The sequence below is a fragment of the Corvus hawaiiensis genome, chromosome 3, assembly GCF_020740725.1.
Source record: "Corvus hawaiiensis isolate bCorHaw1 chromosome 3, bCorHaw1.pri.cur, whole genome shotgun sequence".
Lineage (NCBI taxonomy): Eukaryota > Metazoa > Chordata > Aves > Passeriformes > Corvidae > Corvus > Corvus hawaiiensis.
The window spans coordinates 85,114,737-85,141,326 of NC_063215.1; the positions used below are offsets into that span (position 1 = coordinate 85,114,737).

At 37.3% G+C, this 26,590-nt stretch overlaps 1 protein-coding gene across 7 annotated transcripts in view; it reads right to left on the reverse strand.

Moving 5' to 3' along the window:
* Nucleotides 1-26,590, reverse strand: part of SDCCAG8 (SHH signaling and ciliogenesis regulator SDCCAG8) — a 109,121-nt gene that overhangs the window by 49,040 nt on the left and 33,491 nt on the right. For all 7 annotated transcript variants that reach the window (XM_048296295.1, XM_048296297.1, XM_048296292.1 and 4 more), the window contains exon 13: nt 19,278-19,420. In XM_048296295.1, coding sequence (XP_048152252.1) covers nt 19,278-19,420 — 143 coding nt within the window. The remainder of the gene's footprint in view (nt 1-19,277; nt 19,421-26,590) is intronic.

Below are 26,590 nucleotides of genomic sequence, written 5' to 3' on the forward strand. Positions count from 1 at the left end.
AAACTGACCTTTCTCTTACAATGTCAAACATTCTCCAGTGACTAGTAGAAAATGGATAAAAACTATGATCTATTTCCTGAGAGAAAATTGGCCCTGCAGACAAAAATAGGATTTTATTTTTAAAAATTTTAAACACGACCGCTTTTTCAGAAGGAAGTTTACCAGCATCTACTTTGCACTGAACATATTATTTGCATTTTCTTTTAAATGCCATTTGTTTAATTCTGCAATGAAGCTTAGGGACCTGACCCTGAGATGGACTGGTTCCCAGTGAATCAGCAGGAGATAAGTCAATGGGAGCGATTGCCACAGTGCTTGTGATACAGCTACTCTGAAAGCTTAATGAGTTTTCTTAAGCAACCAAACAAGTTTTAACTATTAATTTATGTAAATAGGAGATGAATGCATCCATTACAATAGAGAAGACTGCTAGCACCACACAGGCCCAGCCCCTTGTGGTTCTGCTCACCGGGGGGTTGTACACGAAGGTCTAAAGCCCAGTACTATTATTGAAGTAGGCAGGCAAGAGAGCAATTTACTTGACCAGATACGCAAGATGGGGCAATCTACTCCTGAGGCAAAACAAATGCTAGACTACCACACTCCATTGAAGCATTTTATTTAATGCAAGCCAAGCAAAAAGAGCATGGAAAATAAAACTCCAAAAAGATATATGCATATAAATTAGAAAAGATCCTGAACTGCAAATTCAGATCTAGACTTTCCCAAAGGTCGTGAATATTTATCTGGTGCACATTGGGATCCACATTTAAAACGTCATTGAGTTCACACATTCAAGGATTGATTTCTAGATTTCAAATGATACACCTTTCTACTGAAATGACATTTAATAGCTTGAGATGGGTTTCAAAAAAGTCTTATAAACATATTTTATTCTAGGGATATTACCTATTTCACAGGACTACAAAACAGAACACGAGCACAGATCATGTAAGGATAAAGCCGCATCTCATGTGGTTGCTGCACTTAACCTTTGGATTGGTGCCTAATAACCCATCCGAGATATTGCAATATCTCAGCATGACACACACAATGTTAAATCTTCTCTCTTGAATTTACCCCAAAGCAATACAAATGGTGGGTCACATTACACTAATTCCTGGTCCTGATGTTTCAAGCCTACCTTAGGCAAAACTCCCTTGGAAATCACAGGCAGTTTCTTCTGAGGTAAGACAGAAAATACGTTTAGATACCAAAAATATTAGAGCGTTAAGGAAAAAAATACATTTTTAAAGGAAATTTCATATATTGAATGGCACTTTATCACATCACTCTCAGAACTGCTTTGTAACCATATTGGGGCTGTCCTAAGGAGTGATGCTCCCATCATTTTTTCAGTGTAAGCTTCAAATATAGAAAATGTTACTAAGAATATTTTTTCCATATTTGCTGGAAACCGGTCTGTGCAAACCCCTTTATTTTATGAATGTTTTTTACCTTCAGACAGTTGTTATAAGCACCGGACTGCCCAAAAAAACAAAGCAAAACCAAGCCACCAGCACCTCACACATTCCTCTGACACTTTCAGCTAAAGAAAGTGTCAGTAGCACAGTATTTTATTTAAAAGTTCTCATGTGAGATGGCTGTGTGCAGTTGGGTGCTGTGCTGTCATCTGGCACACAGCTGGCTGGCTGGCTTTGTGCTGGGGGTAACCTTCAGCATGTAGCAGGCTTCACAGCTCAAGCTACCAAGGCAAACCTGTGAAGGTCCATTCCTCATCGCTAAGGCTCCTCCTGATGAACACATGCTAACCAGCAAGTTTGAAATAGATGGAGAATCTACTGCCGCCAGAAACACTCTCTTGTGTAGAGGACCCATTCAAAAGAGCCACTCACCTGTGCCACTCGCTGTATAGAGCAAGCTAGCAGGAGCTCAGAAACCATGGATATGTGGTGAGTGCCCTATGGCTGAAGTGTATATGGTGTGAAGATGAATTTATACAGTGGATAAAAGCTCAATTGTAAAACGAGGAAAACACAAGTAATTCTTACACAGAAGAGCAGCTTCTTAGAACTTAGAAGATTTTGGAATTAAAACATATCCAGTTCTATACAGAGCAATATCTGAGGGGCTTAGAACTGTTCAGGAGCAAAACAATAACCTGGAGCCAAACCTGTCTAAACAGAGTGGCAAGTCCTTCACCCACACCTTGAGTTGAACCTGTTCTCTAAGTTCAATCTCCCTGTCCTCCAACTGAAAATTTTCCCAACATATATACGGAGAAAAAAAGAGAAGCAAGCATAAAACATGCAGAAGGCAGCCCAAGAGATTTCAGGACTTACTGGTAACTTTCCTGCTACAACCAGCAAATACTGCAGGAGTTATAGAAGCTTTGACACTATGCCTAATTGCAATCTCTTATGTCAATTCTTTTACAATTCAGAGCAAAAGAAAATCTACGGACTGCAGACAGAAAGAAACAGTCCTTAGTCCCTCCAGCACTAGCGTGAAGATATCAGAAGTCTCCTCCTGCAAAGACTTCAGAATTTCTTATATTCACTGATAGAAAGCACAGAGACAAGGTAAAGCAAAAGTACAACTGACTAATTTTGACGACATAGGTAGTATCTGAACCAGAAATGACAGCTAAAGATTAATTGTTCCAGAGCTTTTTAAAACTTCATCTGTAGAGATCAAAAATAGGAGACAGAGGTGTTAAAGTGCATCAGCCTGTTCTCTACTCAAACACCAGCTCTACTGAGTGCAAAACACTAAATACACTAAATGCACATCTGACGATAATCCTGCATTTGGTCACAACACTGATCAGTTTTACTAAAGCAGATGCATTGAACTCATGGAAATTTTCACTTTTGTGTGGTAAACTCAGAAGCAACCAAAGACTCAATCATGGAGCAAGCTCAAGCTCTTCTTGAGCCCTATTCTGAAGTGCAGGTTTTCCACAGTGATAATGCCTGTTTTAAGCCTGCATTGTGGCTGTCAAGAGCCACAGTTAACACAGCAAACTGATTTGTGTATCTCACTGGACTGGATATTGGTTTGCTGGGCATGAAAGATATGCTTTTCAAATGTTCATGACAAAACAAAAGGCACTGTGAACTATAGCTTACAGCACAGGAAGAAGAAAATTGCCATCACTAGCAAACTTTAAAAGAAATCCTTGCTGTAAATGAAGTGAAAGTTCATTTTGATCTTAAAGCTAACATAAAAGTATGCTGACTGAATTTGAGCCATCAAATTTAATTAAAAAACCAAATAAAACCCCAAACCAAACCAAAATAGCTCCCAAACCCAAAACATCTCTTCCAACACTAACAAACAAAAAGTGGATCACAGATCCCTTTGCAAGAGAAGTCCTCTCTCTGCCAAAGGGCTTTGCAGTAAAGAAAAAATAAGTATGTAAAGACTAGTGACATAATAGTCATATTTGACGTCACTAATAGCTCATCTATTTTTGACTAGAAAAGAACAGAACTTAGACTGATAAAACTTTGAATTTCTCTACACAGTTCTACAGTAGGTATTTCTGAAAGAGTCTTTTCAGTTTGGTAACAGTAAAAATACAAAAAAAACCAAACAAACAAAAAAAAAAAAAAAAAAAAAAAAAACCAAAACAAAAATCAGGAGGATTCTTAACGTAGAATTAGGCCTCTGACTGGAGGCTGCCACTAAATCTTCTGGCAAAGCAACTATGATTTGAAGCAACCATGCTTCCTATATTGACTATTTGATTTTTCCATGAGATCAACATGTGGCATTTTTAAAAAAGCTAATGGATCTATTAGTAAGGACTATGAACTTAATTGGACAAATTAAAATACCCTAGTAATTATCTCAGTTCAGTGATACACGAGAGGTTATCATAGCATTATTTTTGACATCTTCATTTCATATTAATTATAGTTAAAAATGTAACTACAAAGCATTTTAGCTTTCATACATACTTGCTTTAAACTGAACTTCATAAATCATTAAGGAGTAGCTAGCATTTGGAGTTCTAAATGCTTTAGCTATCTGAACTAACAAGACTTGTCTAAATGATGACCAGTCCTGGAACTCTGCACCCACACTCAGACTTGGGCAGCAGGAGGGCCAGTCAAGCCTAACACTGCTGCTTTTACAACATGCCTCAGTGGTTGAGCACAGACCTCCTTCCTAGATAACATGTAGCCAAGTGGGCCAGCACCGTGAGCCACTGCACAACAAATTACCTCAGAAGAGAGAAAGGACTCAGCTGAAGGCTCCCTTACCTCTTTCAGAGGAAATGAGCTTTCTCTCCCAGTATTTTTGAAAATAAATATATAGCAAAAGCTTCTCTACTAAACTGTAAAAGTTTTGAGGAGTTACCCAAGCATTTTATTTCCAGTATCTTTAGTAAAATCTGGCATGGAGACACTCAAATCAATTAAAACACTTTTCAAAGTAGGACTTGAAAGACTACACGTACTAGGAGCCCTAAAGACCAAACAACTTTGGATACAAAGGCTCAGCAGTGTCTTATGCAAACTACTTTGCAAGCTTTCCACAATACAGGGCTAGTGATTGTCCATTACAAGCAGCTTTCTAAATCACCTTCTCATAGGCTATTTTATCTTACTATTTCAGCTGCAAGTGTCAAGGGAAGAATGGAAAATCAGAGTATATCCTTGCTCTTTTCTCAGGCTATAGGGGGAGAAAAAGCCAACCAAACAAACCACAAACTCATAATAAAAACAAAAATAAAGTATAAAAGCTGAAACAAGATGTCACAATACCTGCCCTATTCTCTAAGGGGAAACATGAGAAGATTTTTTGCTATCTCTAACTTTATTACCAGGCACTATTCAAAACCCACAATGATAAAGGTCATAAGAGAAGGTATACAGAGTAAGATCACACTTCACAAACTTGTTCCCCCTGTATTTTGTATATATCTTTGTATGCATGTCATACACAGACGAATAAGGGCTCATTTTTTATTTTTATCAGGTTAGCAGACAAGTCCAAGGTTGGTCTACAAACATGGAAAAAACCCCAACAATTTACCAAGAAGTCATTTCCCCCAGGAATAGTCTTAAATAATTCTCTCTATTAATGTAAAACTTCTATAACTCCTTTCAGACCAGCCTTTCAATTTAACAGCACTGCAGTATCCCAATTCAGCTATTTATAATGGAGAATGTGTTTACTGAGTTTTATCATATGCTGTCCAGTCTTTAGTATTTTCAAACATTTAAGTAAGAAAATGCAACACAGTAAGACCTGTAATTCTGCAGGTAAATAGGTACATGCTGGTTTTAAATGTAGCTACAATTCAAAATTATTACTTTCCAAATCTTCTAAATTAGCCGAGTTCTAGAGCATGTGCCTTGCTTATACGTTTGGACCAACTCAATAAGAAGGCTCAGGGTCACAAGATTTCTCCCTTTCCTTTAAATCAGGCTTCTAGCAACCTTTTGTTTAGCACTGACTACTCTGGACATCTTCCTTTGTTAGGCCTACAAATTTTCATCTAATAGGACCTTGTTAATACCTATGGCTGCTCTGAATGAGGACTTAGCTGGACAGTGTTGAGCGGTTTCCTCTTATTAAACACTGTAGAATTTTTTGCCATCTGAATTTTTGTAATAAAGGCTTTGATTTTTTCAATGCTTGTGTAAATCCACACTGGACTGGATTTTATGGCTCTTGGTGCTTTACAGGGCAGAAGAAAGGCATGAAATGAATGTTCTTATGTCAAAAAATAAATAAAAAAAAGATTTATGTGTGCATGTTTCTGATAGAATTAGGCAGAAGTATCTTTTAAAAGCATCATGATAAGGTCATTTCTTTAAACCTTTCCAAGGAGCTGAAAAATTGTCCTTCCTGTATCCCATTGAGGGAATTACCCACTGAGTTGCTCTTTTTGTCAGTTTCTGGGAGCTGACTGGATGCTGATTCTGGAGTTGGCTGCCAGGTCTTCTCAGCAGAAAGCTCAAGTTTCTGGAAACTGCCCCAGCCAGCACACTGTGTTTGGTGAGCTTCAGTAAAATCTATATTTGCATGGTCAAATTTTGAAGAAAACCAACTATTATATTAATTGGTGGATTTGAAGGACTGCATCATTGGTCAGGATACATGTGGGCCTATTCATGAGAACTGAGGCTCAAAAAAACCCAACCGACCAACCAAAACTGAAATTTTGTGTCTTTTATTAGTTGAGAAATACAGAGTTTCCCAAAATAATGAAACCTCAGAGCTTTCTCCTCATAACCACAAGAAGCAATGAGAACCATGAGAAGCATTACAAGCAATTAGAAAAGTTAGGTAAAGGTCAAGGGGTAAAAAATTCAGCATTCAAATTGATCCAGCTCTTTAAATATGGATCTAGGAAGTTAGAAGGTACTACAGAAATAACTTGAAAGCAGAAATACATTTAAAGTACGTTAATGAATCAACTAAATGAAATTTTTCACTACCCTACTTGGGATGCAAGGCTGGAAAAGACAACTCTGCCAGGCTGCTACTACTATTTCATAAAAAAACCTCAAAAAAAAAATTAGAAACCCTTTTGGGGCTCAAAAAAAGAGAAAAGATTAAGCTCTGTACACATTTCCAACTTCATCATGAGAATAACTACAATTAGTTGACAAATTAGCTTGAAACTATTTTCCCTGAAATGCAGATAAATTGCCACCTGTATCCCCAGTCCCAGAATTCAAATAATGTCAACTTGTTATACTATTTTCCACTTTTTTTCTGAGAATTTAAATTTTGCTGAAACAGAAATCGGTGCATATAACTTTCTTGTACTCATTGATTTTTTTTTTTTTTTTTGGTATCTATTTAGAATGCAGCTACACCATTGGAACTGCTTTATAACGTTTATATATATTTCCACTTTATATAATAATAATAAGTCTCCAGAAACAATGAAACACTTAAGTCTAACATTTCCACTTTGCTCTTTAAGCTCTACTGAAGCATCAGGAGAAATTATACATTAATGGCTGCACGTGAAAAAAATTCCTACTCCTGCTTGCCATACTTGAAATCTACTTAAAAATTATCTCCACTAACTGGAGATACTAATGAGCATGAGACAGATGAAAAGCTGTAGGAGCACAGGAACAGACAGACACAGAGTGTTACTCCTATGGAAGTTTCTATGAAATAAAGAATCTTGAACATAGTTAACTTGAGTATATATGTGACTGATGATATATTCCATCTTTAGCTCTATCTGCGAGGTCAGTTAACAAAACCAAAGCAGTGGATTTCTTACTTTACATTCAGCATAACAGTAAGAGCTTGCAAACACCTGGCCTATAACATAATTTTACTCTTTTGGCATTATAACCTTCAAGATACACCCAGGAAATGACCGGTTCCTCAATAATTTCTCTTCAATCTGGGCAGTCCTCTGTATATCAAGTCACAGTCAAATATTATCACTAGCTTCCTTCTATTTAGATGTTAGAGAAGAAAAAAATGTCTCTAACAGTAATTAACATCTCATATTAGGTCAAATATACTAACTTGGATTCAAAATTCGATTTTTCTGGCGCATTTATAAGCTTTACCATCAAGATACGTAGCTTGTAACTAAACACCCACCCTCTCATGACTATTACCATCAGATTGTGAACTATTTGGCTGCTTAGTCCCTATAGAAACACACAGTTAAGTACAGAGTAGAAGCTGCATGGGAAGAGGTGATTTTTGTGAAGTCTTAGTATGTAGCCCTAACACTTCCAATACTGTACACCTTTCTCTAGAATATTCTTTGTTCCACAAGCCACTTTTACAAATGACTGCATGTTGAAGTAATTGCTTAACACAGAAGATTCGTACAGGTATGTATTTTGTATACACACACTTGCATGTATTATTTTCTCTATATTTAAAATAAAGGATTATTTATCTTGATTTATGATTTTTCTTGAATTTGGCACTAGCAGCCTCTTACAATACAGCTTCAGGAAACATTTAAGCCAGACTGACTGTATAAGAGGTGTGGTCCTTCTTTTCATTCTCTTAAAATGAGCACTCACACAACTTATTCTTCAAGAAATTATTCTTTTTCAATCTGAGTAACTCCCTTAACCACCTGATCACATAGGTGCCTGTCTCCCAGTGTCAGCAGAAGCAAGGGCCTGGCAATAAGTGGCCAGACACAGCCACTCCAGGGACCTGCTTTTTCAGCAGCAGCATAGGCTTAGACCAGGTTCAAATAACTGACTCTGTACTCAGCTTGTTAATACAGTAAATCCAACCATCAGGCTCCTACCACTGAATCAAAAAATGATGCAGCTAAATGATGCAGAGACCTGATCTGCTATGAACTCACTCTGCCAATTTAAATTTGTTCAAAAACCCAATGTTTTTGGAACGTTAACTTTGTACCAGCGAGCTTTATGCTGAATCAGGTATCATCTGTCCTTCCTGCAGCTGGCATAAAGTCAGCATAAACACGGCGTTGCATGCTCTAGCTAATTAAAAAGGAAAGCCCCTGTGTGCTCACACCTGATCCGGATCAGCTCAGCACAGCTGAATGATCCAGTAGATCACAGATGCACTACGAATGACTGCTCAACAGTTACCTGCATTTTTCACACACATTAGGTATGGACACACAGCTGGCACTTAAGCTGCCACAGGCCTGATATGTGGAAGCTGATAATGATGTCCCCAGCTATTGCTGAAGTTGAGAAGTTGTTGAGGAATGTTTTTTCCTGCCTCTAAAGGACCAAGCCTCACAAGAACAGCTTGGGAAAAAGCAGAACCATTCAACACAACAAAGCATTCTTCAGGATGACAATTTGAAAGACAGTATTTGATTTTCAGGGAATTTGATCTAGGGTAAGCTAGACTTCTACCTCATCCTACATCAAGATACCACACGTTCCAGCAAACTGACAGACTTATGACCAAAAGTAAAAAAGATGCAAAATACTGTGCTAACATTGCATTGTACTTGACTGTTGTTGATTTGCTCTAGATCTTACAGAAACATCCTAATAAAAGGCATGCTCATCTGCCCACATGTCACAAGAGCTAGATACAAACAGGTGAGTCAAAAAATAAAAATCCAGCCTTATATGCCTTTTATTCATTTGTTTAGCTGTGGCATAATTTTTATATTATCCTGATTGTAACTGTCTGCATGTTAGTATTAGAAATAATGGACAGGCAGTGTAACAGTTGAGGTTTTTGGTGGTGGTTTTACTGGTGTTATTATTTTCTTTTTTGGACAGGTTATAAATCTCTTCTTTATGCTGTCAAGAGTAAGGGAGAAACATATTTCAATAGCAACTTTAAAACGAAACTCACAAATTACTACCATTATGCTAAGTGCTAGATATCCCACTGTGCAGTTTTGCTTTGTGAATTTTTACCTTCTTCCATGCACACTTTTAGCCACTGATCGCACAGCCTTTCAGTGTTTTCTGCCTTTTCCTTTAAATAAACTGGCTCTGGCTCCTTCCATCTGGTTCCCCTTCCGTCAGCAACCCTGCACCTGTTCACACCTCCTCTCCTGTTGGATTCCACTGAACATTTCCTCCTCTGCCAGGGCTATTCTGGCACTCGCAACCTTTCTGTCATTCAATCCATCTGTCAGAAGTGAACTTTGTTTACCGCAAGCTTCTGCTTTCTTCTTCAAGAAGCAAAGCCCCTCAAGGTCATTGTCAAATGAACTGTCGGTGTAGATTTAAATCCACTTCTGCTAACCAGCAGCAGATGAAGTTCTTTACAGTCCTGTATTTGTGAAGATCAATTTGGGGTATAGGAGAAATAATAAGAAGCAAAAGAATAGCTTTTAATCATTACTTGTTAACTCCAGCAGCTAACGTGTTTTTCTTCAAATACATGTATCTGTTCCTTCTTGCTAGGGCTAGCACAAACTGAGAAAGACTTTGCAGAGCTATGTAAAGAAGTGGAAAAGGCTCATAAAAATATTACAAATAAAATAATAAATGAAGCTTTTGACTCTCACTTTAACACTATGTAACAGAGATATTGACTAAAAATACAAACAGAAAATGGGAACAGTTGAATGAGTAAGTTTACAGTAAAACCTTAAAGTGGCCAACAGTATTCATCTTAAATTCTTTAATCTGCAGCTTTTTTTTTTACCTTACCTACTGATATTTCAAACGCAACACTACTTAAAGAAAAAAATCCTTAATATTTTTTCCTGTTTTCAAGCCTTGTAAAACACACATGCAACTCTTTGTTAGAATATTGCCTTCCACATTGAGGAAAATTGTAAAGATTCTTTGTAAGGGCTGAAACTAAATTAATATTGTCAACAGGATACATTATTTTTAGCAATTCCTGTGTCCATATTTCTTTTCAGGAATACACTCTGATAACCAAAAGTTCCTGAATTATTAACTAACCTCCTTGCCAGTCTCATTCTTCTAAAATAAGAAATACCTTCAATTTCAATGCATACCTTGGGTATCCTTTAAAAAAAAGATAACCTTTCACAAAGATTAAATACAATACCAAAAAATAAAATACATATTTGAAGATTTGTAAGCAATTATAATGAACTACCCATTTTATTACCCTTTTATCAAAAATGAATTTAAAGTAAAGCTTTCTGGGATCAAATCCAGGAGGTAATCCAATCTCATTAGCAGAAATGCATTTATATTTATGTTAGGTCTGAATCTGACTTTAATGAAAATTGCATTGACAAATACTGCACAAGTTTAGCTGAATAAAAACTTAATACTGATCTATCCCTTATATGGCGATTAGTCCCTGCATTTGCAAGAAAGTATTTTCTTATCTCTTACTTTCTTATGATCTTCTTCCATAGGAAACTATATGCAGGTGAACAAATGCACTGGAAATAGAAGAGGAACCCTGGTACAAAAAGAGCATGCAGCAGTGTCCCCACCTGACTACAGAGACACTTCAATTCCCCACTGATTTAAGCTGCGTAGAAGGAAACTGACCAACAAGGAGAAGCTAATCAAGAACAGTTGCTCCTATTTCTACAGAACTATAGTTGGATATGCAAACCACCAAAACCACAGGGGCAACCAAGAGCAGCACACTGTTAACCTTGCCACACTGCCAGCACAGCCAGGGCAAGGAGTTCAGCCCTGTCAAGTAGCCGACAGCAGCTCATCTGCTCGCTCAGGACGGGCATCTCCCAGCTCAGCCTCTCCTGACCAATCACGGGCACAAGGGCGCTGTGCAAGGGGGTGAGGAGAGCAGCCAAGCAGCCAAGGCTGGCGTGCTCAGGTGAATTTTTTTCCTTCCTCCCTCCATCCAGCAGCTACTTTCTCCAGCAATGACAACCTGCAGGCTGATGCTCTTCAAAGTGAAATTGGGTAAAGTCTCCAGCTGAGGATCTTTTGGGTCCTCTGTTGAATCTTTTTTCTAGGCAAGAATTTCAGGAGCAGAATCTTGCACAGCAAAAAAACCCAAAAAATACCCACAAATGAACAACCACTGTGACTGCATAAAATAAACAACTTTGAATATACTTCTGAAAGCACAAGACAGCATTTAAAATTGTTGAAGTTCACAAATACCAAGTGCTGACATAAAAAGTACATTTTAGCTTACTATAAAAACAAGCTTTCCATGTACTTGAGAGAAAAGCTTTAGAACAAGTCAGAAATAATGATAAAAATCAGAACCATTTTTCCAGTAGCAAATTCAGCAAAAAATCCAGCAGCCTTGAATACATGTATCTGAAAGACTTCTTTGGTTCAAAAAAATAAATCATTATCCTGTTGTCATTAGTCACACAAATAAAAAACCTAATTTGAATGAGACCAAAGTAAATATTTGATATACAGTCATAAACTTATTACTGTTAGTGCTGAATAATAACTGCTCAAAACAAAGACCTTATAAAGATGTTTGTTTTCTACAGCAGTTAGTCTCTTCAGTGTTTCATCTGAATTCACTACTCGCTCCAAAGCGCTTTAAGTATTGTCACTGCTCCTGAACCACACTCTACATGCAGTAGCAATTTGGCTGCCTCAACAACCTGATGTGATCATTGATGTGACCAGTTGCAGTTTAAATGCCGTGAAGAAAAATTTAGATGAATCTAATACTAAAATCTGAAAGTGTATTATTGCCTTTTCTTGTATAAATACAATTGTCAAGCATGTTAAAACTTGTTAAAAATTATTAATAATTTATAAACATTTTCATGTTCAAAATTAACATGATTTTGTATTTGTTTTTTACTCCTTCACTTACATTTTCTTTCCTTCCCTTATAAAACTAATCAGTGGCCTTTATATGTCTGTATAATCACTTAAATATGTTTAAAATATTAAATAGAATTATATTTAAATAATTGTGTGTTATCTTGACACAAAGTGTATCAGCTTCGAAAATTTTACAACGCACTGCCAGAAGACGACAGAACCGATTTATTTCAAATCACTCAGTATCAGTCTTCATAAAGCAGCATATGGTCTTATCATGGCAGGTAAAATATTTTACGTTCTATAATAACGCAGAGCAGCTAATTTATCTACATGCTGTATAATCAGATAAACAATTTCAGCTGCACTATGAAAACCTGTAAGCAAGGGAGAAATTTATCCCCCACCACTTTATTAATTTTTCCACCTATACATTCATATGATTGTTAACAATACAGGCTATTCTTTCTTCCACCTCCTGCTTCAATTACCTTAAAGCAAGCCCTTCTTTTCAGTAGTGAAAATATTTGCAGTTTCTACAGCTGCAGGACAAAGAACTCAGATTTTCACAGAGCTGCTCAGGGGAAAAGGAAGGGGGGTTAAAAAAAAAGAGCTCTGCAAGATTCAGTTGCAAGTAAAGCAGAGTGAATGACAACTTTTAAAGCTACCACAATCATTTACTAATGTGCTGCTATAGCAAATAAGTCTAATTTTTTTTGACAGCACCAAATTAGATTTATTGCAGAAACTGCTTCATAAATAGCATATGGCTATGTATACTACCTATTTCAAATCCCTGTAACGTTTCCTCCCCTTCCTGCTCAAAATGGATAATTGAGCCAAGCTATAAACTTTCTGCAGACAAGATATACACAAGTTCAAAAAGCAGATGCAGGACACGGAGGGTTTTTTTGTTGACATTGTCTGGAAAAGTATCACATATCCTGATCAAACAAAACCAGGTAGGAACAGGTAAGATCTCCCTTGCTACACTTCAGGATTTTATTTCCCCCTTTCCACGATAAAATTTTGTTTTCATTTCTCTTTCATGCTGACAGTCATCAACATGGGGCATGACCTCGTAATCCTCTCACACACGACTACCTCTTACTTGCACAAGAAATCCTACTGATCTTTACTTCTTACGTGAGTCAAATTATCCATCTGACTCAAGATCAGAAGGCTCGGACCTCCATTCATTCCTCACAAGCTCTCATTTATGTGTAGGGAAGTGCCTCCTCCGAGCAAAAATAAAACCTCAGAAAACCGGTTCCATTCATTGGAGGGGCCCAGCCCTGTGGGAAGGTGCCGACCTACAGCTCTCCCGCCTTTCAGCGGGAGCAAACTTTCCTTGTCGGTTTCCTGGATCAGTCCCCGGACCCACGTGCTCTCGCATTTCTGTCAGTCGCCACATTCTACGTTCGCTCTACTGCTACGGTAAAACACGAAACCACGCAACCTTATCACAGGGCAGGGCCGAGAGCAAAGCCCCGCGTTTTTGAGGAAGGAGGGGGCGCGATGCCGCCGGCGGGACACGCTCGACGCCCCGGAGGCCGCCGAGGGTCGCGGTGCCGGCCCGGGCCCGTCCCCGCCCGCCTCCCAACTTTGTGCGGCCGCGGCAGCGAAAAGACCTTGCAAGGTCTCGTGTGCGGCCGGCGAGCACACCACTGCACACATCGCGCACGGCTGCGGCTACCCCGCCGCTCGCCTGGCGGTGGTCAGTCCTCCCAGCTGCCCTATCCGTTACTGTCTGATTAGCTCTGCGAAGGAGCCCCTCCCCGGCCAGCTTTCCCTGCCATCTGTTCCACACGCGATGGCTGCCGCCCAGCAGCCTCGCGCTGCCCTCCTACCTGGCACCCGGCTCCCGGCCTTACCCCAAAGTGCTAACACAGGTTCTCGCTGCTGGCAGAGTCAGGATTTCATTACTACTACTTTGACAAGTGCAGGGTTGTTTGTAATTTCTCTTTTATCCTGATTTTGATTGTACAACCACCTCCCACTGATTCAGTTTGCTTCAGTTTTGTTGCTCACAGATTTTACTCTCCACATTAATCTCCCTCTGGCATGTTACTGCATCTGTTCCCTTTTTTATTATTAATTTTCAAATTCCCACCATTTTTGACAAAAAGGAGGTAATCTACAGTCTGCTTCTGCCCATTTCATTTTCTTTAATTTGGAAGATAAGTATGAAAGCGTGCCAAAGAAGTTAATTCTCCGTTAACAGTTTATTTTCTGGCATCCTGATGCCTTTGTATATGAAAACCAGATAGAAATAAATGTTGACTGAATCACAACAACATAGTTGCAACTACCCCTAAATTTAATGAAAAGTAAACATATGAAATAGAATTGAAAGAGTTTGTTAGTTATCAGAGTTGTTTCATGTTATCACTCATCCCTGCATTTTAAAATAATGCTTTTGTACATGATGAGCAGACTATAAAAAATTAGAAATCAATCACCGGTTACACCTCATTTCTGCTTCCTCCCCCCACACCCCAATTCAAGTGTTATTGGTCCTTTCATCAGTCAGTCAGTCTGAGAACATTAAGCATATCTCAGTCATTTAATACTAGTAACAACATTTCTCCAAAACTCCTTTCCAGCATAGGTGATGGACTCTGAGGTGCTAAAATTTTTGGAAAAGGCATGGTATTAAGCATGTTCCTAACGAATAGATACTACTAGAAAAAAAACCCCCAATAAATACTAAGTATTGGGCAACTCCCTAGAGGGCTGTGAATAACCACCAGGAAGTTTACATTTCATCATTTAATAGTAAAGCTAAAGTAGAGAAATCAATTAATAAGTCAGGTTGTAAATTCTAACAAGGAACACCAGTGATGACATACAGCTCAACACCAGAGCATCAGAGATTAAATAATGCCATATTAACCTGGAAGGGTATGTGCTTTAGTTATTATATGTGTAATAGAAATTAGCCTTAATGGAGTCACTGAAACTAGCAAGAAGCACCAATGCGCAGTAGGATGACTACAGCACTGCTAAAACCCAATTGGCACTTCCTTAGGTATGCTGCTTTCTAGCAATCATATCATTGTCAAAAAGAGGGAAGAAATATCACATTAACGGGGATCCTTCAAGAGAGTGACACAGGGATTTAGGTCAGCTTGGTGGGTCACCGGAACATGAAAGCCTATGTTCATTTCGTAATTTTCCCTACCTACAAGCTGACCTTCAGAAGTTCTCACAGTGTTTCATACAAGCAAACAAGAACAATAAAATTTAAAGTAAGCTAAATCTGCTTCTATTCTAGTCAATTATATTTCCTATCAAATTTCAGATGACATTTCAGTCAAAAAATCTTGAGCCATCTATTTATCTATCCATCTATCTTCATACCTGAGAAAATGCATAATGACATAATAATTTCAATTTTGAAAATTGATGATTCACTCGCTTCTTAGGGATTATTTAACTTCTTTGGCATATGTAAAAAGGAACTACATCTGACTGCAACTGAAACAAATAATACCTTCAGATCTGGTTTGAATGAAAAAGAGGAATGCTTTTTAATGATGATTCTGTTACACAAGAATAGTGAAAGTTTTTTTTTACATTAGATGGCACACTAAGATACAGACAAGTTGTTAACATCTTGCATGTTTTATATGATCTTTTCCATAGCATATTGATATGATTTTTAATGACTGTTTTCTCATTAACTAAGGACAACAGACCTGTATGTTTTCTACTCTCTGAAGAAGGGCTTCAGGTAAGTTTCATTAGCAAGACCTAACCTTGCCAAAGCAACAGCAATTTAACTCTGACTTACAAACTAATTTCATAAGATTCTCCTACTACAGTAACCTCAAAGCTGAAACTAGGGTGAAAGAAACCCCCAAGAAAACTTTAAACAATCATGGTCAGTTTCATAGCATGGTGACATCTGCAAAATTACATGACTGACAAGCAAAACTACACAGTAGAAGTTCTGTATTTCCCCAGTCTTTTGAAGATACACAAATTAGAATTACTAACTAGATTCAATAGCAGAAAGTGCATGTTAATAGCAAGTATTTCTAAGCAACATATTGCTCCAGGAAGAAAGGTGACAGGAAAAGGCAATTTTAAACTCTGTGGCAATGGTTTAGAATAGCTAATTGTAACCTTTTTTTCTTCATTTTTAACAAGTACATTTTGTTAACTTAGAAGCTGTTTAGTTGGTAATCAATCAACAGTGTCTGAAAACTAGGATACAGCAAAGAAGTGGGACTCCTGGAGAAGAGTGCTGTTCTCAAAGTACTTTCTTTTCTCATTATGACACAGACTGCATGTTTTTTCTCATTTATTCCTTTCATATACATTTATCTCATTTTTGTACATTAAAATCCAAAGTTCTTGTATTCATTTTTTTATAATCCTATTTATTTACAATATCCAAACTTAGAATCAGTGGACTAGTGAAGCTTTTCTCCTTAGTAATACAATAATTCATACAAAAAGAATTCTTTCTGTATCTCCTCAACTACCTCTAATTTCTGCCAGAACAGCACAGACAGGTCATGCAAGGCAACAGAAAAACTATCCACAATGGTGTAAACAGCAGTACAGGCCTCCCTCAACTCCAGCATTGTGAGAAGACTTGGAGTGAACCAGCTGGTCCTCTCCTGAAAAGAAGAGAATCAGCAAGATGAGGCCAAGGCCAGAATACCCAAGAGATGCACTAAATCAGTGCAATTTCTGCAGCAACCTCCCACAGGCAGGACTCTAGAGCTTAAAATCTGTTTTCCTTGGCAAGCGCTACAGTGAATGAGTCTACAACCCCCATAGGATTGCTATTACCCCTACCCTTCAAGTATTTTCACTGACACAGTTGCCATTTGAGGTGAAGGGAATAAATGAAAGAAGGCAAACCAAGTGAATATAATTTACATGCAACAACTATGGATGTACCAATCCATGAAAAACACACTGAGTTCAAAATGCAAAACTAATGCCACTAGAGACATGTAACTTTTATACCTTCACTAACACAGAAAACCTGTTCTGTGAGGAAGTGAGCTGAGAGGAAGAAAAAGAGTACAGGCTAAGGACAAGTTTCATTTCAGTAGGGGATGTTTTCCTCTGCAACTAGGCGACACTACGAGAACATCTCAAACTCTGCCCTATGAATTTCAGTTCAAGGGGAAAACAGGTAATAGTTCAGGAGCAACAAATTGCTCATCTCTTCTCCCCCTTCTTCTTTAAGCAACATCACCTAATGTATTCCTGGAAACCAGACAGACACTCCAAGTGTACAGAGAACACTAAAATCTACAAAGTGTTACAGAATTTGGGGAATGTCAAGAAGAAAGATTTGAACCTATTTCCCATGCCTCAACATATACATTTTTCCAATAAATACATGTCAACATAGCAAATATTTCAATTCTTGTAAGGAGATGCCAAACATGAACACACAGTATTACAAAAAAACCCCAACCCAACCCAAAAAAATAAAACCCAACCAACCAAACCCCCCAAACCCACAAAAAAACCCCCCAAAACAACCAAAAAAATCCCAAGGAGATGAGGACCTTGCAGAAGAGTGTCTGCAGTAGGTCAAAGAAGCCATGGCAGTTCAGCATCTGTCTCAAAAAGCAGGTGCCTGTGAAATTGTATGAGAACAGGGTCAGCACAGAGCTTTACTTGCCCAAAATACTGTTCCCAGCCTCCAGTGATTTGCATCTCAGAAACTTTCCGAGTCAGAGATCATACATTGAAAAGCTACCTGAATCATCTGTGTGCTAGATATCCAGCTTTAATTACTTTGCTAAGTAAAAGCAGGCAGTAATCCTCATTTTTACATTTTGAGTATTTTCACCAAAAAAAAAAAAAAAAAAAAAAAATTCGCTAGTCAGATTTATCCAAGATATCCAGAGCTTTATTGCATATAATCAGCCTTTGCTAAAAGGAGCGTGGTAAAGCCATTTGGTTAACTATCACAACAAATCATTATTAATAAAGTTCTGCTAAATCCAAACTTTAGATATCTTAACAACTCACCCAAAACTTTTTTCAAGTTCATTAACCTCTAGCATATTTTTTTCTCTAAATACAGGCTGTTAGAGTGGTACTTTCTTCCATCTGTTAAACAACCGTGCTCTGAATTACACAGAAATTTAGCTGAATAAAAAAATGATTCATTGAATTTAATAGTTTAGACAAGGTTCTGTTTTATTTCCATTTACTCAATGGCAGAATTCTCACAAAGCCCAAAAAGTACAAGACTTGGATAAGCACACAGACTTCTGTTAAGTGATAAAAATCTGAGCTTTTTTTTCCCCCCATGAAAAATTTAAACTAACTTAACTTTTTCCCTTAAGTACTGAGTAAAAGCTGCCAGATCTGTTTATGGATGTGCATTCTTGGGGGAAGCAGGGCAATGGAACAAAAAACCCCCCACATACAACCAAAAGCCTGCAAACAGTTGGACAGTAGCATTTTCCGAGGCAAAAGGAAAAAGTTCTGTAGTTACCCAAACTCAAGTTGCAATGAATAACTGGCATGTCAACCTTCTGGAGTTCTCTAGAAACATGTAATGAATAGTGCAGCAAAAGACATTGGGAACTATACCCAAGGATGGAATATGCACAGGGGAAGTCTCTGATCACACATTGCACTGTACTGTATCTTCACTGAGCAAGAGACTGAAACACCCTCCTCACATACTTGAGCTTGCCTCATATAGACAAAATTATGTTAATTTATATATTTATATACAGATTCCTGGTCATTCTGCTGATGAAATTTCAGGTTATTACTCTGAGAACTCCTATGCTTAAAGGTGCTGTTCTACACTACAGTGTCAAACATTCCAAATGTATTTGTCCTACCAAGCACAGCAACAGAAAGAAAAAGTAGCTGCAGTCTCCCTTGCTCTTCTTCCTGCCTAGAAGCATGCCACCTCTTCACCAAAGCTGAACATTGCCTCTTCTACACACTAGTAATTCACTTTCATAAATTATAGTTCATAACTCACTTTGTAGTTCATAACTCACTTATTCAAATCTCCCCTTCTAACATGACTGAGAGCTGCCCGTGCAGTCAATGACTGCAAGTATCTACAACAACTGTGGGGAAGCCTGTGGCAAAAAATTAGCAGAATGAAATTGGTACTACAGCATGTAATAGGATAAGGGGTACCTGGTGAGGTGCAGTTGGTGCTCAGATTTACTCAGCAGTTCTGTCAGTTTTAGGCACTCCTCTCTGGCTCCTGTCACATCCTGCTGGGCTTGTTCCAAACGCTGTTTGTTTCCATTCAACTCTAATCCCAGTTTTTCTATTTTCTTAGGAAATTATAGAACCAAAGAAAGTATATTTAAAAAATACATAGAGATACATTTTAAGGAAAAAAAACCATGATCAAAGCACCTGAAAATAATGCACACTTCTGTTTTTGAACAAAAGTAGTTACTTGATAAAAACTGCAAAACAAGCAAATTGAAGTATTTGAAATTACATTCTTATGAGAAGCCAAAATGTGTTTCATATTTAAATACTCTAATATACAATCAACATTGTTGTGTTCATGCTGCTTAAGAGTTACAGGCATTCAAACATTTTCCAATTTTCTTATGTGAAGGCTCCATATTTGTGGCCTGAATTCACTGTGGTAGAGAGCCAGAAGGGCAGCGGAACAGTCACCATCTTTGGAAGCTGCTTGACACAGGATAGCTCTTGTGATAATTAATTTATTTTTATTTTTTGATGCCTATTACCTAACCAATGAGAAGTGGGCATTTAGCTTTGTCACCTAGTATTTCGCAAGAGAATAAAGGTAATTTTGTGATTTTACCATTATTGAAAAGAAGTAATTTATTACTTCTGTCTGAACCCTAAATATACCAGCTGCTGTTAATCCTTTTATTTTATTAATATCATTAGTCTTTGTATATCAAGTTGATGACTCTGTTAATTTATTTTACAAACAACAATAGTCAAGTTTGCATGACCAGCATCTTCAATTCCAGTGATACATACTAGACTTATGTTTTCTCACTTATATTGTCAGCAATTTAAACATTTTTCATAAAATTTCTCAGAAATAATATATTTTTCTTTAAGTCCATATACAACATACAAGTACCTGTAGGAATACATCTGTAACACAGTACTATACTTTGTCCTAAGGATGCTTTTAAAAAGGCCATTAGAGTACAGAATAAGCTGACAATGTAATTTTACCACGTAACAACTGTTCTGCATTAACTCCCTACATAAATATTTACTTGTCATTGGGGCTGGAGGGAACTTGCATGTTTTTCAGTCAACTATACTGTGAAAGGTCATTTGTAGTACAGAATAAAACTGTTCTTATTATAAGGAGTTAGTGCTGAATAGCTATTATACTTTAAATTCATACCATAGCTTATTTGTGATAGCTTCCTCGTGTAGACAAGACACAGTATCTTCTTTAATTAATGAAATTATTCAAACATCCTACAAAAACAAATGAATATAACCCCAACCCAATATTTACATTTGAAGCACTTTCGTAAAACCTTGTCTCTTTTCAACCCATAAAAATGTAAGCTAAACTACTTACATTAAGTTATGAACTCAGACTAATACAATCTCTTAATCCAGAAAAACAACACCATTTCATAGGGCTGGGAGTTTTTTAATTTTTAGTTTTGCCACTTAACTGTACACTTTCTCCCCCCCCCCAAGAGCACTCAACAAAGGTTCATGAAGGAAATTTTAACTGGAATTTAAATGTTACCTTGTTTATCACATGCACCTCCTACCAAATAATATTGGGAATTCCAAGTTCAAATGCAAAGATAGTAAAATTATCTACAAAATCATTAATAGTCTTCCCTTCAAAAGAATATAACAACCTATTACACTAACAGAATTTTTTAAAATCAGGTGCTCAAAGATATTCAGTTGCAAATGCTTTGCATTTTCACTTTTCATGGACTTTTGTGTATTTTAAATAGAAGTCTCAGTGGGTTCTCTATTCTTCTTAACAGTAGCAGTTCATAGGTGTTATTTCTCCATCCATAATAAACAGGGACATGAAGTCTTCACTGTCATTACAAGTTAAAGATAGGGAAGTTCTGCAACATTCCTAAAATTTGCTTTAAAAGTACATCCCTTCAGCACACCTTTAAACAACCCCAAACCACACATTAGTCCAAAAGCATCAGCTAAGTACTTAAAAAAAGCACAGCCACAGCTGAGAACATAAATACACTCTAGATCACTCCTTGAGGGAAACGTTTCAAGGAACAGATGGGCTTTACACCATTGCCTCGAGTTAAACAGGCTCAGTCAGGTTTTGACACAGACCCACAGAAGGAAGCAAATTCCAAGTGCAAGAACCTCTGGTGAAAATGTTTCGTTTCCATCAGCCAGATGTTGAACCTTCAGGGCTGAACTCAAGAACACATACATAGCTTTCACTTGTCATGAAAGTGCAGGGGGAAATTCTCAGATAGGGAAGTGTCACTTCATGACAGATCTTTAAACATTCACAGGTGTCTTATAATTTCTATTAGAAGTATCAAGAAAACAAACATGTGGCTTGAAGAACAATTTTACTTGTGCTATTTTCATCAGTAATTCCAAAATCCATTATCAGCTCCGTTTTACACTCATGTACACATGTACATACGTTTGTGCACATGTGTAGGTATATACAGACATACATAAACATCTTAAAATACCAATGTTTGGAGGTACTTGCACCATGAGCTATATGAAGAATAGGAATTCTACACAAGAATTCTGGTAATGACCATGGCAGAAACAGCAGACAACCTCATGAGAAAGGGATGGCAGAAAAATGCCACCCAAAAAACCACGTGAACAGCAACTCAGAAACAGCCAGTCCAGGTATATTTAGGCTTATCAACTAAATTATTCTTTTTGAAACACCAAAACATGTTCATTCAAAATAATTTCGTAGGAGCCACACACCACACCACATTTACAGGCTGCAAACAGACCAGACTCTCAACACTATGGGAAACTTCAGTTTAAAAACTCAGGTAATAATTTGAAACATGAACACTCAGAATCTGAGACATGTTCATGTAATAAAAAACAACCCTCTTCTCCCTCCTATCAACAATAATAGTCTCACAAATACACTCTGTCCTGAATTCTGAAATATGTATAGTCCATCATTAGGTCATCACAATGTAATTGGGATTTAATCTACAGAGAAATTACAGAATCAATGAGTCTTCTTCACTGTTTCTGCAGGGAACCTTATCAGCACCGTTTTTCCCAACTTTTACTCAGAATAATTTTCATGTTACTTCAGTTACCATTTCTTCTATCAGGAAGCTGCAAGCAGTTCTGTAGCTGCTATCCAGGCCCCAGTGTAATTGTAGGGACAGAAACAGAAACAAACCACCAACTAAAGCATTTTGCTGAGAGCTCTGTTTCTCATGCAGTGTTAATTTGATCCCTCAGTGCCTATCACCTGTGATACAGCTTTTTTACCACATGATCAGAAAGTTATTTCTTCAAGGTACTTAACTTTTCAATGTATGTGAGAGACAAGAGATGGAGCACAGAACTGCAAAAAGACAGATGACAATCTTGCATTTAAGAAAATCTGAAACAGATTTTCAGTATAACAAGGAACAGAATTATCATAATGTATACGTACAACAAGACTACATTAAGGTTAGAACAGGCAACTTCTGGTGTTTAACTCTGCAACTTTAATGTTCTTATTACTTCTGCACATAATTTCAAAAGTACTATTTAATATGTCTTGTTCTGCAGTTGCCCAAACTCCCAGGAATATCAATAGGCACTTTGCCATGGAAAGATGGCAGGCTAAACCTCTCCATTATTAGTAAGCTGAAACACACTAACACCATCCTGCATCCATATTCAGCTCAGTTACACAAAAGAAGTTTTACTTAAACAAAAATGAAGGATTGGTGAAGTATCACTGAAGTAAATTTTTATTCTAAATCAATTATTCTTTTTTCAGTATTACCACCAACCACCTTTTATATTTTAAGTTTTCCACTTTGGAGCATGTAGGACCCTATTGTATCTTTTCTTGAAGTGTTTCACTTCTCATTCATTAGTTTGTGATACATTTAAAAATTATCTTCAGATTTTCACAATGCATTTTTAGGGGAACACACTGGAGATGCTCATTCAGTGACATAAATGCAGCTTACTGGAAAACATAAAAGATGATTTCTCAAACACTGAGTCAACCTATCTGACATTATCTTCACCTAAAAATACTTATGCATGTTGCAAAAATGTGCTTTTTAATTAACTAGACATCTCTATCTCTATCTCTGTTAAATCTGATTAAATTAAATAATAATTTCATTCAAAAGAAGTCAAATTAAAGATTAAAGTAATTATTTAATTCTTTTCATACTGATGCTGATTCTATTGTATGCAAAAAATACAACTTAATACTTCAAACTAGCAGATGTTTTCCATAGAATTTTACATAACAGCAAACTGACAGAGAAGACAAATACTTTTTTTTTTTAACAAATGAGAATGATTAAGTGGTGATACAAGAACTTGTACTCTGAAGAAAATGCAAAAAACAGCTTTAGAAGACTTCTAAAAAAAAGAAAAATAAACTGAAATCAAATTAATTCTTAAGTGATTGATGACATTTACTGTTGTCCCAGTATGTTCAGACATCAGGTAAAAAACATACACAGTATAAACTAAAAAGTAAATTCTGCACTGACTGTATAATTGCCCAAATTCTGCAGTAAAATAACTCTGGAGAGTAAAATACTCATGTGAATTTACAATACTTTTTTTTTGTTTCATACTTCATTTGCCACCCTTACTAAAAGGTTAAAGGGGCATAAAATAGAAGCAAAAATAGAAGAAAAAATATAGAGTAATAGAAGGTGAAATATAATCACTGTGGTTGTTAGTATTTGAATGTACATCCCCAAAAGGCAATCAGCATCTATAAAAACAGACACACTTCAAGTTAATACACTTTTACAGGCCATGATGCTCATAAGCTTAGCTTCATTTACTAAAGTAGCCTTCAAAGCAGTGAGACCAGTGATAGTGCTCAGGATGAAGTCTTTCAAAGAGGTGCCCCCAGTACGGCCTTGCACATACATTTAAATACTATGTACACCATTGACAGGAAATTTTTGCACTATTTAACACTGATCTCAATCCATGTTGCCTTCCATACCTAATAATAACACTAATTAATCAGGGACAGAACTAATTGGATTTTCTTATTTATTATTATTTTTTAATTAAAAAAGATCAACAAAACAAGATTGGTAGCAAGATTTCAAGTGTTTCACCTGGATTGCTATCAGTCCATATGCAGCAGGGGTCATTTGCAGTCATTTCTATCCTAATCCTGGTATCAATCAAGCAACTCTAGGTTCAGAGTGGTCTCTAAACCTCAGACCTCCCAGGCATGGCCATCTGACATAGCATATTGCACCTGAAGAACTATCCAACTTTGTAAAGAGAGTGAGGGCCATCACAAGGTTAACCCCCACCACATCCCAACAAGGGCTTTCTCCCTTTTGCATTCTATTTGAATTACTGCTGCTTCCCATTCAAATCTGAATGAGGATACAAAGTACTCATGAAAACTACACGTGGTTTCAAAGGGGAAACCTCCTTTCTGGAAGTAGATTTATTTTAAAGCTGTGAGAATATACAAATATGTATACAAGGCTTCAAAGAATTCACAAAGACCACCTCTTTCTAAGAGGCTAAGTCACAAAAAACCACAGGACTACTGCAAATTCTGCAAATCATTTAGCCTAAAATAGGAATCTGAAAACCTTTCCTGACAGGAAAGGCAAGTAACCTGACCAGAAACACAAAAAGTCGCCCCAAGAAACACACATGGCTCCTCTGGGAAGTTTTTTTCTGTATGGCTAGCTCACAAATCAATTGATCTCTGGAGACCAGAGGGACAAACGAAGACATAGCCTAGACAAGCAAAGCAGGCTGTGATTTCTTGGATGGCTGTCATCCTAACCAGATCTGGTGGGACTGTTGGATTCCTCAAAGACAAGTAGTTTTGTGACCCCTTTGTCACTTGTACTGCAAAGTGTGACAGCACCTGGCAGTACCACACACCTTGTGCACTCCACTAAAGGGCACAGCCTCAAGACAGGAGCCATCACCTAAGCAAAAGCCATCAGCCTTTCTCAGAGCAGCCATCTCTGCTTCCAAACTGATGGAGAATTAAGAGAGACAGGACCCTGCAGTTTGCTAGGAAGAGCAGGGGTGCTGGTAGAACTTCGTGGGAATAGCATGGAGGGTGGATGCGCTTAGAGGAACACACTTTAAATTTCACTGAAGCAAACTTGTTACCTGCAGTTGTTAGCTGGGGCAAGAAAAAAATTTATGTTGCATAGTATATATTTATGAGTACTCACATTAATTAATTAATTAATTAAGAAATAATCTTTAAGGTCTGTCCTTGTGCAAATTCTTGGAGAGCACCATGGTCCCTGTGGATAAATACCCATGGAAATGACAAGAGTGAATGGCTGAAACATACTATACAAGGATTTTACCTCATCATTTCCATGAAAATATTTGCTTTTAATTTGCCAAAATATCTGAACTGCAATACTATTTCAGGAACAAAACTTCCAATCCCATAGATATTATTACAGTCACATTTTAACAGAGAACATTGCTGTACTACAGATTAACTCAGCAGCTACCAGCAGAGATAAGAAAGTGATTTTGTTCACAGTGGAACAAGATGATTTTTTTTGTTAATGTATTGCACAGGGGGGAGATGGGGGACAATGAGGTAGTGCAAAATACATGGTTCACTTGCTGATAAAAATTTCAGAAAAGGAAGGATGCATGTAGAAAGAAGGAAGGGGAAGATTACACCTACTTTATTATTGAAAACTAGGAGAGAACAAAACCTGTTCCTTTTATCCTTTCAAACACTATTTAAGACTACTGATGTGAGATTGGTTCTTACTTCCTGGACAGCATTAAGGAGTAGCTGAAAAGAATACCTATGCAATAATGACTGACAAGTGACAGGGACTTTTACACTCTTTTTCTTCTGATTGTTGACACAATGACTATTGATAAAACAACCACTTTTTCTAGTCAGAGAAGAAGAAAAAAACCCCAACAGAAACCAAGCATTTTTTAAAGTATGTATACCCACTATATCAAGAGATGTGCAATTCTTTTCCTACTCTGAATAATTTTTAATGCACATACACAATTTTCTCTTTCCATATACTGTGGGGTGACATCCCTATGGATGCCAGAATATGGATCAAGGTTACATGGGCCAACCTACACCTATGAACAATAAAATCCCAATCCTGTGTTATTCCTCTTAGCAGGCCAGATGCTTAGGGGAAGCAGACCTGTACAGAAAATGCAGACAAGTGAGTACAGAAAAGTCTACTACTGGGAATCCTAGTCCCAAGGATTTTTTCTTAAGGAAATCGGTAAGATTTAATGAAGGCTGCTCA